Genomic DNA, 14,511 nt, shown 5'->3' with positions numbered 1-14,511 from the left:
GATCCAGGTCAGTGAATAGCAGGGTCTTGTGCACTTCAGAGACTTTCCTTTGAAGTTTGCCTACTTCAAAGGCAGGAAGGGGTATAACTATTGGACTTCTGACACCTCAAAATCAGAACACTTCTGAACAAGGGACATTCTGCCAGGATGAAGAGCTGAATGCTGTAGGAGGGACTGCTACTCTGCCTGTTGCTTGCTTCTGTCCTGAAAGTGCTTCTAAGGTTCTCCAAGTGTTTGTGCTTGCTTGCCTCCTTTTAAGAAGTCTCAGGGTCATCAAAGACTTTACCTACCAGTGTCTGGGCTCTTCTGCTGAGAGCTTTGACTTGCCAAGTGGTGGCAATTTCAGTTCTGGGCCCTTGTTAGTGTAACCTGGTAAGAAAATCCACGCATCGAGTCTTGGCACCTGTTTTCTTGACGCAGCACCTCCGTGCGGTTGAAAAACCACTGCGTCCTAACCACCAGGTCACTGACATCCATGACACCCGCTCCAACTCAGACGCAGCCTCTGCTTCATCGCTGAAGAATCAACGCATGACCTGCTTCTCAGCTGTGAAATCTATGCAGCGCAGTGCCTGCATCTCCACTATTCCATCGACCGATGCACGTCTGGATTTTTGATACATCGTCTCGCAATACGTTCACTTCCTCTGCAGTACCTCCCTTGTGCAGAGGATGTGAACGTCTCCTCTTGTGTCAAGGGTGCAATAAATCCTTCTACTTACATCAGAAAGATGTACTATTTAGAAAAACATCAGGACTTGAGGGAAGAGCTTCCATGTGCATTAATACAATGTCCTCTCATAATAAGTACGTGTCCCCAGGAGTTCCTTGCTTGCAGATCACTGCTGGAATGCCATCTGCAGTCGGAGATCAACTCAGTAGATGCCAGGGACTTAGAGCGAGTAACTTCATCTTTGGCAAGGGCAAGACAGTGTTTCTGCCCACGGGGGGGGGGGGCATACTGGGTGGCGTACCCCTCACTGCTAGCCCATATGTCAAAACTACACATGAGGAAATCCCAATGTACGAGGCATGTGTGACTGCAGATACACATTCTAAGCATAATCCCGCTTTCTAGTGTTGGGCTAGGAAATGTGCAAGTTGTTTTTCTTCGTAGAAAGTCTTTCAAGTCATGAGGTATGTTGACTACTCCTCTTGCTGGTAAAGCGCATGGTTATTAGCTCGATTGTTAGATTGTTTTCAGCCGTGGGATTCGGATGTGACCTCCTCTGCTCCCTCTCGACATCGTAATTTCCTAGTAATTGGGCCTTAACGTCTGTATTGTTTTCGATTGTGGTTATTTCTAGATCTACATTGATTGCTCGTTGACGTCAATCTCGATGGAGCAACTCCAGTCAACTGAGGCCCCGGAGGGCCTTCTCCCTTTCGGGTAGTTCTCCATTTGTCAATGTCTTGCCCGCGCCATGTCTCGCCCACGCCAAGTGCCATGCACCGACCAACATCAGGGGTGTAACTTGTACCACTCTCCAGAACACCAAGAAACTACTTGTGAGGCCTGCTAGTCCTTCCAGTCCAAAAAGACGCTGCGTGACCGACACGCTCGACGGCTCAAGATGTCCTGCCGCAGTGCCAAAGACACTTCAGACCTCTTTGGTTCCGAAGATTTCCAGCAAGAGGCCCTTGTCCAGGTGCAGACGGCAGATGCGGACATCTTTTCCCATGAAGACAGCTCGGGATCCAAGCTGGTGATCCAGGACCTTCCACCAGGCCAGTATGTGAGTACTGTGCCCCCTCTCACCACCATAGCCTCAGCAAAACATCCCAAAGGGTCTCCCATCCTGTTCCGACTGACCAAAGTCTTCACACGGGCCACCACCACCCTCGGTTGACACCGAACAGCTGCATTGGCTATGCCCTGCCCTGGCGCAGAAAGATCAGCAAAAGACTCATGCTCACCAACCATTGGACTTGAGCTGAGCCTCGGAGTAGAGTGCCAGCACCAAAACCTCGATCCATCTTATTGCCAAAAGCAACCACTTTCGGAATCAAGATCCTCGGCATTGAAACCCACGTTGTTGAAAACCACTTTGGAGCCACAATCCTACTCCTTCTCCAAACACAGGCTTGGTTCCGAACCTGGAACCTGTGGAACCTGTGCTTCAAAGGTTGCGGGAAGAAATAGACTAGACAAACACCTGTTCATACACCCACATCCTGGTTGTATTCTCCTCCTCATCCTGTGGCACAGCCAGCCAAGAGGCAATTGAGATTTGAGGATCTTTGGAGATACCGATCCCACCAAAGCACAGGAAAAAAGTGGATAAGGCTACCAACCCACCCCCCCCCCCCCTTCAGCCCACCACGCACACACTTTGCTCCACCTTCACCTCCTACAGAGACTCAACATTCTCCACAGGGTTCCATCCACTCTTTTAGGAAACATAGGGATGACGGAGACCAATTCTCCATTCCATCTCAAGTTTAACAGTGGGACACATATGATATAGACCCATCTGCAGAGACAGACCCAGATCTGTATGCGGCAAAGCCTTACCTCCAGATGATACCACTACCTATCACAACATTATAGGTAGGGCCGCCAATTATCACATGGTTCAGCTCCACACCGAACCACTAGAGGATGACTTTTTATTTGCGACCCTTTCCTTCAAACAACACTCTGCACAATACCTGCTGATGCTGAAAGGCATGATGTAACATACTCCAAACCTTTTCAAGGACCCAGTCGAGGCATGGGTCATCACTGTAAGGGTCGATAAGAAATACAAACTGTCCCCTACCGATCCTGCAAACATAAAGGGCTAACTAACACTTGACTTTAGTGGTTGCAACAGCAAGGGAAAGGGTACATTCACAAACATCTTGGGAGGCGCCCCTACCAGATAAAGAAAGTTAAAAAAAATTAGCTGCAGGTTAGAGTGTGGCTACCCAATCTGCCAACCATTGGAGAATTGACAACCGCTTTGGTTTCCTCTCCCGTTTGACAGAGCCCACTGTGATGAAATGGAAGGGCTCCTCCAACATTTTCCTGAAGAATACTAAAAACGGACATATGAGATTGCCTCGGAGGACAAACTAATTGCAAATGCCTCTATTTGCTGTGCTCTTGACACGGCTGATACCACCTCTAGAGGTGTTAACACTAGTTTTCTCATTAGACGACATGCCTGGATTAGGGTCTTCAGTTTTACACCTGAAGTGAAGCGAACTATCCTTGTACTTCTCTTTGATGGAGAACACCTCTTTGGCCCTGAAGTAGATATTCTACTTGAATTTTTTTTTAAAGATAACAAAACGGGCAAAGCTATGAGGGCGTTGCAGACACAGCGACATTATTGCGCTCATTAACATTTAGGTTGTGAAGTGAAGACTGAGTACCATTTAGCATTTGAACTAGCATCTTGTAATTTAACCTAAAGTTTCCCTAAAGCTTTTTAAAATGTTTTTTTAATAAACGTATATGATTAGGTGATATCTCAATTTCCTGTTATAGGTCTTTTCCTGAGCATTGACATGCATATTAAAGAGTTGGAACATTCAATGAGAATATGTTTATTAACGCTGTTTGAGCATAAAAACCTTAGATTTTGCATATTATCTTTGCAGTTACGTATCACAAAATACAAAACTAAATACAATTACCTGTCCGCACACATGGTAGTGATTAGGCTCACTGCATGTGTTGCACTCCGTTGAAATAACTAAAACACAAGGGAAGTATCTTAAGCGGACCCAAGAGCGTAATTAACATTTTACATTCATCATCAGTTTTGGGCTTTTCAGGATGTTTTTTTCCCCTATTTCATGTTGTTGTACTCTTTGATGTGTTTCATGCTCCCATTGTTTTTCTTTTCCTTAACGTTTACTTTCAGATGGGTGTTTTACACTGTTTGGAAGAAGCAATGTGATTCCTGAGGAGGCGGCATACACCGATTGATCCTGCGCAGTAGTACACCTTTGCCCTGTGCTGCATGTTTGCATCTTGAAAATGTATACTCTTGATCATCCTGAAAACTAACCTTGCATTTTGATTGTGAATTCCTTACCTTTTTTATGAATATTTTTTATAGTTTTAATTTAAAAAAAAAAAAAAGTGAAAAGGAAAATTTACATTTTGATGAGATGGGACTTTTTTGTTCTGAAATGTCAACTCATTGACGATCTCGGCAGCAGATCTAGAGCTGCTAGATGCACTGGACCTCTAGAATGTGACACTTTTTATTAATAGTTAGTTTTTAATATAGGTCTTTGCATAGTGTGGAAAAGCAGGACTTCTTGAGTAAATAACCCCTCAGGGTAGGATTTAGCCTTCATCTACTCTTCCTTTAGTAGCTTTACTCTGATTTTCATTTCCAGACCTTTGGTGCTTTTAAAGGCCTAAGTAAGTTTTTGTATTGAACAAACAGTGCTTCCATTTCAGGCGAGACAGAGTGTAAGAAACAAGATTATATGTGCATTTTCACATTGGGCTAGTCTTCCTTGTTTGTTTATTTACTTCAGTTTTTTTTTCTTGTGAAATTGTAGAAAGTGTATGGTGGGTGGTGGAAAGGAAATGTAGAGGGTCTGTCACGGCAAAGAGAAATTGCTCCAGTTATTTCACACTAGTTTTTTTGGTTTCAGAATTAATTAATATTGCTAAAGATGACAACCTCAAATGCTATCACTTATTAAATTAAACACCCATTTGTTATTGATGGTCTGTGTTGATAATGGTAATAGCCATTTAAAAATGCTACTAAGGCTTCTGTATAACAGTGGCAGTGCACTCGAGGTTCCCAATTATTTTTCTTACACCACATGGCTGTAGTAGTTTGGGCCAAAAAAGATATAACCAAGATATTTGAGCGTTTTGGTTTTCAGTTTTCATAAAAGCCTCTACCACCCTTCTTAAATTGCTTGTGTTACAGGGAATATTTTATCATTAAGTGATCAAATCGTACACTGTGTAGCATGTCTTCCACTAAATGATCATAGTCAACATCATAATTTTAAGCACTGAATATCAATTGAGGGGTATTTTCTCTAGCCTATTTTGGCGGCAAGTGGAAAGGCTAGGATTTTACTTCTATGGTCTTGACAGCATTCACTCTTCTGATTTCCCTTCAGTATATGCCTTTGGAGCACGTTATATCCACACAACCACACACACATTCCTCCTTTGGAGTTAGGTGCATAGAAGAGTAAATTGCAGTGCTGTTGATTTAGATGAGGTTTCTTTTGTGCTTTGACCTGTTGAACAAATCTTCCATGATGGAAAGTGCCAGTATAGTGAATGTCCATTTTCTTAAAGTACTTTTCTTGTCATTATTGATCATCACCAATAAGAAGATTTTGATTTAAAATGGTTTGTTTTAACTGTTGACGATGTTTATCGGGAGTTGTACTTCTGACACTTTAACCCAAAGGTTACACAGCTTTTGTACGCTACTAAAAAGTGTAAAAAAATAATAAATAAAAATAGGGCAGGAAGGGCGCTCTTTCACTCTTACCGGAGAACAAGATTATGTTGCCTAATCTGTGCATTCAGCACTGGTGCTGTTGTGTGTTGGGTGAAAGCAACCAGAGGATACTCAACACTGCATGAGAGACAATCAAGAAATGTTTGCTTATCTTAGGTAGCATAAATACATTTTGAGTCCTGTTTAAAGCAGATAATAGTTTGAAATTGCCTAGGCTGGTCTCATTTTTTTTTTATATGTGCATGCAGTAAAGCAAAGCAGTGTCCAAACACCATGTCCAAGGTTGAAGCATTATAGTAGCATACAACCTTAAGCAAAACATTGGCGTGCAACAAACCTTTCACTTTAGGATATGATACCTCTGTGACATTTGTTGTATGAGAGTGTTTTGCTGACTACATTAATCTGAAGAAACAACTGCAGGTAATATTGATATACCATCATTTGTTCCTTGTTTTTGCTTATCTTAAACTGTAGACCTGATAATTCTAGCCTCGAAGACTGGTGAGGACCTCTGGGGATGTGGGCAACTGCTGCGCTTGTTCCCCACCTGCCCTCAAACTTCAGTGTAGGGGGAGCAGATAAAGCTCCCTCCAGCTGAAGTAAATGAAAATGCCCTACTGCTGCCCCCACGTCACTCCCCTGCCCCACCCTTTACCAACAAAAAAAAGCACCTGCAACATTTAAATGTGTGCAGATTTAAGCTTTTTATGACTCAATCCGAATTGTACCCATTATTTACAGGTCTGCATGTTCTCCTCAATTTAATTCCAGGGAAAATAATTTGAAATCCTAGTTGACTTACAAGACCAGAATTTCTAATTGCAGTCCTGATATCTCACTCCGGAGTTTAAAGGGAACTCTTAATGGAGGCCCTTGTGTGATCCCCTGTAGATGATGTTTTTCATGCAGCTTTTCCAGCTTTTCCAGGTCACCTCTGTGGTACCTTCAACTCAGGTTTGCATAACTTTGCACAACATATTCCTGAGTTTGTGGACTTGATGGTGCCAGGTACCCACGAATGGACCGTTTTGAGATGGCATTTCACAACCATTCAGTGGCAGAACCCAATATCATTATATGTCTGTTGTCGAGAGTTTACGTGCTTCTCCTTTTGCCGTAATGAAAAAGGATATAAAAGCAGCCAGAGGACATGTAGCCTTAAGTAAAAGGGAATTTGGGACTTGTTTCTTCCAGAAAAAATATGCCCCCTTGCATGTATTCCTTCAGTAGAGACCTTCAAATTAAGCATGCCATCCTTGAAATTTAGCAGCAACATTGTATTGCCTGTGCAAGAGCAGATCTGTGTACATGGTTCTTAATTGTTCTGTTCAGGTTCTGTAGGTGTGCTGCTTTATAAAATCTAAAAACTTGATGAAGTCGTGGTCTGTTGCACAGTATTGGGTCAGCAATTGCGAAACATCTTAAATTTGCAGTACAATGGGAAGAAAACTTTTCAGAGAAGGAGATGTCAGGGCAAGCATTTAACTACTTTTGCACTCTACATCTTACACCTGTCTTAAATTAAATTTGACTTTGGGCAAAAGTAACCCCTGCAAGAAATTCTTCGAGGTGTTTTGCTTTTCGAAATGCATTTTAAAACATTCTGAGAGTGCACTATTAATAAGTAACTCTTGAGCAAAAGGTGAATTTAGCTTAAGTAGTGCATGCCATTGTTGGTATCTATCCAGGTATAACACTCCATCAATCTTTCCTCCAACTTCCTTTTGAATATTTGGGAAAATAATAATCACTGTTTGAAAACAAATAAGTAATAGTGCCCCCACTTGTTCAATGTACACATATTCATGTTACGGTCTGGTCTTTTTTGGACCAGCGTGTTGCTACAGATGCCCCAACAGCACACCCAACACTGGCATTTTTTTATTTTATTTTTACTGTTGATGAACATTTTAATGGTGTTTAAAATAAAACGCTGTCTTTCAGTTTTTGTTTATTTGCATTGTGTATTGCTGTAGAATATATAGAAAAAAATATTTGAGGTTGTGAAACATGTCCACTGAAACGTGGTGAAACAGATGTTCTGTTTTTGTGTGTCGGATAGCAGCACGCACTAAATTCAGAATTGCACACACAAATCGACACCAGCTGCTGATTGGCATGTTTTTGTGATTCTTTGCACTAAAAGCTGCTTCGATTGAAAATGTGATAACAATTTAAATCTTTACTGCTAGCAATTTGACTTGCTGAAAGAAGACTGCTGGCATTGTATCTACTGCACTAGTGCATTACCTATGTTTGAATAAAGGTACGCTCTAAAAAATAATGTTGCATATTGTCTTATTTATTAATTCTGCCCAAGGTTCAAATAAGTTAATGTAAATTCGTGCATCGTAGACTATGTAGATAGGTTATTTAAGGAAGCCAGGTTGCCAAAATTATTAGCGTCGCCCAGATCATATGAAGAGCCTCTCTAAGGCCTAGTGTTGTACTCATGTGTGATGAGACCTGTGACATTGGGAGTAATGTTCCTCACAATTAGTACCGTACACTGAAGGTGACTTTTGTCTACCTCAACCAGACCATGAATCAATGTGGGCAATGTGCTGGTGCACAAAAATAAATATAAAAGTAATTTTTGTACAATTTTTATTAATTCAGATGTAAAATTGCTCTTTCAATAAGTACACAGAAAGGGAGTGTTCGAGGCATATGAGCTGCAGATTGTACACTGTGCATGGATCGCCATCTGTTGTTGGGCTCGGATGCTTGCACCTTGTTGTCTTGGAAGAGTCTTTTGTAGTCACAAGATAGGTGACTCCTCCCTTGGACGATAGTGCGCATGGGCATCGACTCCATCCTCAGATTGTTTTTTTCCACCATTGGGTTCAGATGTAACTTCTGCACTCCGGTTCGGCACCATATTCTCCAAACCTTTTCGATGCCCAAACTATCTAAAACTCGACTGTATTGTTTTTGTTCGCGTGATCTTCGATGCGCACCTCATGTACTCGATTCCGGTCGTCGACGCAGGCCGCTGGGCCTATCGACACCGTTCAGGCCTACACCTCATGGAAAGGACTCCATTTTAAGAATGCCCCAAGTGTGGAGCTAAATTCCCACACAGTGACCACCACAAGATCTGTGACCTGTGGCTCGCCCGAGCACGGCGAGAACAATTGCCAGGCCTGCACCTCTTTTCAATACAAAAAGACCATCCGTAATTACCGGGCCCGACGACACACCATTTTGCAGCAAGCAGTTCCGGTACCGGTGGACATCTTCGATGACGGCCCGATGTCCCGGAGGAGGATGCTGAAGACCTGGAAATCGTGTCCGAAGCAGACGACTCAGACGACCACATCACTCCTGGTCAATGAGTGAGTACAATTGCCCCTACCCCACCCCCACCTGTAATAAAGAAGACCCTGGTCAAGACTTCGCCTGCTGGCCCCTGTCGCGACCAAAAACAATCTTCAGACGCCCCGCCCCTGGCTCCAAAGATAAGGGACAAGCCTTCTGGTAGCTCGGGATCGAGCAAACTGCATCTGTGTTCCGCAGGCACCATCGGCACCGAAGCCGGACATGCAGCCTACTCCCAAAAAGACACCGGCACCGAACACCTCGACGCTGAGAGAAACGGCATCGGATCAGAAACCAAAATATTCAGAACCGAAAAAGATTTCCACCTCCACATCCAAGCCGAAGGACCCCAAACCACCTCCCAAGGCCCCGGAGCAGAAATCCAAACCTCGCTCGGACCCAAAGAAATCGGTGCCGAAAGCGATTACCGAAGAGGAAGAGCTTTTTCGACCGGATCCCATCGATCCGAAACAAAAAACTCTCCACATAGACCCCAAAACAGGACATGTGGCTACTGTTCCACACAAGAAGAGGAAACTGGACACACCAGGCATTGCTGTAGTGCCTGTGAATAAAAAAGACTGCCACTTCACCTATACGCCCCTCTTCTCTTGTTCTTCCTCCTATGCCTGTCTCTCCTCCACATTCTCCTATACTTCCACCATACTCACCACTACCATACGTTGAGGATGATTTAGGGGATGCGTGAGGCAACAATGACCCTTTCACTGACACCGATGACTACACAGACATACTACAGGACGATTGGGACGATTATGATGACCCAGTAGATCCTCCAGACCTCCCTGATCCCCATGCATATCCAACAAAGCCATCTCCCCCAGATGACAATATTGGCTATGGTCAGCTTGTAAATAGAGCTGCTCTGTACCATGGTGTTCAGATGCATTCTGACCGCCAGACGAGGACTTTCTACTAGACACGTTTGAACAGTCACAAAAGACTATACAAACCCTGCCAATGTTAAAGGGTGTCATTAAACACGCCCCTGGCATATTCAAGGACCCAGTTAGGGCTAGAATTCTCAATCCCAGTATTGACAAAAAATATAAACCCGCTCCCAATGATCCCGCCTACATCAAGGGTCAACTACCTTTAGATTCACTAGTGATAACTAATGTTAGGAAACGTGCTAACTCTCAGACCTCCGGTGATGCGCCACCTCCGGATAAAGAGTCTAAGTTTTTAGATGCTTACGGCAAGAGAGTTGCTGCCCAAGCAGCTAATCACTGGCGGATAGCCAACACACAGGCATTACTTGCTAGGTACGATAGGGCTCACTATGACCAACTGGAAACCCTATTGCAACATTTACCTGATCAATATAAGACCAAGGCTAATGATTTAATTCAGGAGGGCAAATTAATAACTAATGCATCAATCAAGTGTTCCCTTGATGCAGCTGACACCACCCCTAGGTCCATTAACTCTAGCGTGTTACTCAGACGACATGCCTGGTTATGCAGCTCTGGCTTCAAACAGGACGTACAAACAACTATCCTCAATCAGCTGTTCAATCAAGAACAACTTTGGCCCGACTTACGACTGCCGAGGAAGTAGGACACACCATTCGGAGTCTCCGCTCTCCCTCATCTAGCCCTAGAGTATCCATCGCCATCGGGACCTGGGATTTGGATGCCGTTCCCGCTATAACACCCTGCTTACAGGCAGACTTGATCTACCGGCGCTCAGGACACTCTGGAGCAGAGTTTGTGGCAGGGGAGCAGAGATCTGACGACAGAGAGCGGCCGGCCCGCCATCTTGGAGTCCGGCGTTGAGGGATCGACTCGCCCCTACAAGGCTAGGGACTTTATCTGAGCCTGCCGGCGACTGCCTCAGGGGGCTAAGACACGGACTCAGACTGGGGATGGTTTCCGCCCTTCTGCTCCCCACCCGGCCTGGAATTGATAGCGGCCTGCTAGTTCAGGGCCAGCGGCACCATCTTGTGAGCCCAGGACGCCAAGCCAGACCCACATGCCAGATGGCCTGGTGAGTGAGGCTCCGCCTTTTGCAGGGAGCAAGGCCTCACGGTCTGATCGAGACCCGGAGCGGGCTGGACTTGAGCCCGGCTTCCTTCCTGCATGGTCCCGTAGGGGGGCCTTTCTTACACTCTCCTTCGCCGAGGCCGGGCTGGACTGCTTTGCTCGGCGTTGAAGTACCAGCGGCCCGAGGCATCCTCTACCCTCAAGTCTCTGCGACATCCCCCAGGACACCAGAATAGGATGATCCTGCTGGCAATTATGCAAGGGGGGAAACTGGTTGGTCCTGCCTGGGGCCCTCCGCACCCTGCGTTGATCTGCTTTTGGACCCTCTGAGCAACTCAATGGCAAGGTAAGAGGGGGCACGAGAATTTGCCTCCGTGGAGGGCCACTGCTTTGTCGGGCAGCGGGTATGTTCCCGCTCCCTCCCCCCCTCTCCTAGCCTGATAAAGTTCCCGAAGCACTCAGTGGAGAACCTGAGGGGGACCCACCCCTGGGTAAGCTGACCACAACCAGCATCTACAAGTAGAGCTACATTTGGAACAGGCCAGTTCATTGACCCTGTCCCTTAGACCTCTCCTCTTACCACTCTCGACCTTGGGGCGAGCTGGAGGATAAGGAGGACGGCCCTCCTTCTAACACCGTGACCAATGCTCTTGATGGAACTCTGACAATGCCCTCTGGGCGGAAACTGTAACTGTCTGTACTTACCGCGGTGCCCGAGCAACCTTGCCTGATGCCCGGTGGAGCTGTCCGATACAGCTACAGAGGAGTTTGGCTCTAGTTCACCCCTCGGCCGTCCCCTACCCAGCTGGACATCAGACATGGTTTTCCTTGTTTCCCCGTTGTGTTTCCTACCTGCATTCCTTACCCCTGTTTTACTTTTCCCCCTCTACCTATCACTCCCCATAAGACGTGTGTACGTGCTAATAACTCATATTATTGTGTAATCTCATGTTTTTTTAATGCAATGTCTATTCTTAAGCTATGTAACTATGTAACTTGTAACTCGGTGATCGTCATGTAAAGCGCTCTGATACCTCTGGGTCTAGCCAGCGCTATATAAAACTCTTCAAATAAAATAAATAAACTTTTTGGACCAGCTGTATACCCCACTCTAGAAAAAATGAAAAAGGACAGAGAAGGCTAAATCCATGGGGGCATTACAGTCTCCATCCACACGTGGTTCCTTTCTTCGCTACTTCTATAGAGGAGCATCCAAAAACATTGGAACAGAAACTGCCTCTTCTGCCTACAAGAGCACCACACAAACATCCCCCAACAGGGGATATTTTAGAGGCGGATACAGGGGAAATAACAAAGGGAGAGGCCGAGGTAACAACAACACTCGCACCTCCCCCTCTAATAAGCAGTGACTTCCCTCCAGACCATTCCACCCCGGTCAGAGGGAAACTATCACAGTTCCTACCTGTCTGGAACTTAAACAACCCCACCCACCATACCACCCAAACAGCGACCAATGTCCATGGAACATCTCACGCTCTTAAAACAGGAGGTTCTCTCACTGCTTCAAAAGCAAGCAATAGAACTAGTTCCCTTACAGCATCAAGGAACAGGGATTTACTTGCTGTACTTCTTAATACCCAAAAAGGACGGCACCTAAGGCCAATACTCAACCTCAGACCTCTCAATCTCTACATACAGTCAGATCATTTTCATATGATCACTCTTCAACAGGTCCTCACACTACTTCAACAAGGCGACTTTCTTGCCACACTAGATCTCGAGGACGCCTACTTCCACATTCCCATACACCCTGCTGACAGGAAATATCTAAGATTCATAGTAGATGGACAACACTATCAGTTCAAAGTCCTTCCATTCGGGTTGACCACCGCACCCAGGGTGTTCACAAAGTGCCTTGCAGTAGTAGCAGCACACTTAAGACAACAAATTCATGTCTTTCCATACCTCGACGACTGGTTCATAAAAGCCAAGTCATTCAACCAGTGTGTTCATCATGCTCATCAAACCATCCAGCTACTACACAACTTGGGATTCACAGTAAACTACACCAAGTCACATCTGCAGCCCTCCCACATACATCAGTACCTAGGGGCCACATTAGACACCTCCAGAGCTCTGGCATATCCCAATTCAGACAGAATAGCCAGTATACAAACCCTTATCACCAAATTTCAGCCACAGCATTCCCCCCCAGCAAGGGTATTCATGCAACTCCTAGGAATGATGGCCTCTTGCATTCACATCGTACCTCACGCAAGACTTCAGATGCGCCCCTTACAAGAATGCCTAGCACGTCAGTGTAACCAGGCTCAAGGACAACTTACAGATCTGGTGTTGGTGGACAGCCGTACACACCACTCTCTGCAGTGGTGGAACACACGAAACCTATCCAAAGGGCAGCCGTTCCTAGAGTCAGTTCCACACATAGTGCTAACAGCAGACGCATCACTCGCCGGCTTGGAAGCCCATCTCCTAAACCACACAATTCAAGGCAAGTGGACCACTCAACAAAGAGTGCACCACATCAATCACCTGGAATTGCTCTCAATATTTCTAGCATTAAAATAATTCCAAGTACATCTACACCACAAGACTGTCCTAGTCCGGACGAACAATATGAAAGCTATGTATTGCTTACAAAAACAAGGAGGCACACTTTCTTTGCAGCTCTCTCAACTAGCACAAAGCATATGGAGGTGGGCCATTCCACAATACATATACCTTCTAGCAGAACACCTTCCAGGAGTTCACAATCAGATTGCGGATCTGCTAAGTCGACAGACACAGCACATACACGAATGGGAACTTCATCCCCAGGTTCGTCAACCATTTTTCCAAATGTGGGGTCAACCAGACATAGATCTGTTCGCCACACACGCAAATGCAAAATGCCCAAACTACGCCGGCAGGTTTTCACACCCGTTGTCCAAGGACAATGCGATATGGATAAACTGGTCAGGCAGATTTGTGTATGCTTTTCCGCCACTCCCACTGATTCCCCTAATTGTACACAAGATGATCCTAGTAGCTCCCACATGGGCACGGCAACCGTGGTTCACAACACTCCTGGAACTTTCAGTAGTTCCACACCAAAAACTACGTCTCTCCCCAACGTTGCTAATGCAGAACCATGAAGAGATGAGGCACCCCGATCCAGTACAACTGAATCTAGCGTCCTGGCTCCTGAAGTCCTTGAGTTCAGTTACCTTAGCCTCCCACCGGACTGTATGAACATCATTAAAGAAGCAAGACGCCCTACTACTAGAGCTTGCTGTGAAGCAAAGTGGAAAAGATTTGTCATCTACTGCAATAACAATAAAATCGATCCACTGGATGCTTCAATCCAGGACATCATTTGCTATCTGCTACACTTACAAAGGTGTAATCTAGCATATTCATCCATAAGATTACATCTAGCAGCACTTGTCGCTTATTTACAAAACAGACAACACTTGTCACTATTTAGAGTACCTCCAATTAAAGCCTTTATGGAGGGCCTTAAAAGGATAATTCCCCCCAGACTGCCACCCTCTCCAGTGTAGAATTTAAACATTGTTCTTATCAGGATCATGGGTCCCCCATTTGAACCTCTACACAAATGTGAACTGCAGTTCCTCACAAGGAAAGTAGCTTTCCTTGTCGCAATTACCTCTCTCAGGAGAGTAAGTGAGATCCAGGCTTTAACCATACAAGGACCTTTCATAGAAATACAACGTAACAAGGTGGTTCTTAGAACAAATCCAAAATTCCTTCCCAAA

The 14,511-nt window shown here is 45.1% G+C and overlaps 1 protein-coding gene across 1 annotated transcript in view; it reads left to right on the top strand.

The window, feature by feature from the left end:
• Positions 1-7,398, top strand: part of SMS (spermine synthase) — a 586,561-nt gene extending 579,163 nt beyond the window's left edge. Inside the window, exon 11 of the mRNA XM_085622475.1 lies at positions 3,855-7,398. Within this exon, the coding sequence (XP_085478601.1) occupies positions 3,855-3,897 (43 nt within the window). The 3' untranslated portion in view covers positions 3,898-7,398. The remainder of the gene's footprint in view (positions 1-3,854) is intronic.
• The last annotated feature ends 7,113 nt before the right edge of the window (positions 7,399-14,511 follow it).

The sequence above is a fragment of the Triturus cristatus genome, chromosome 8 (genome assembly GCF_964204655.1).
Source record: "Triturus cristatus chromosome 8, aTriCri1.1, whole genome shotgun sequence".
In the NCBI taxonomy this organism is placed as follows: Eukaryota; Metazoa; Chordata; class Amphibia; order Caudata; family Salamandridae; genus Triturus; species Triturus cristatus.
The sequence above is the reverse complement of the archived record's forward strand: the minus strand, read 5'-3'. Positions and strand labels throughout refer to the sequence as shown.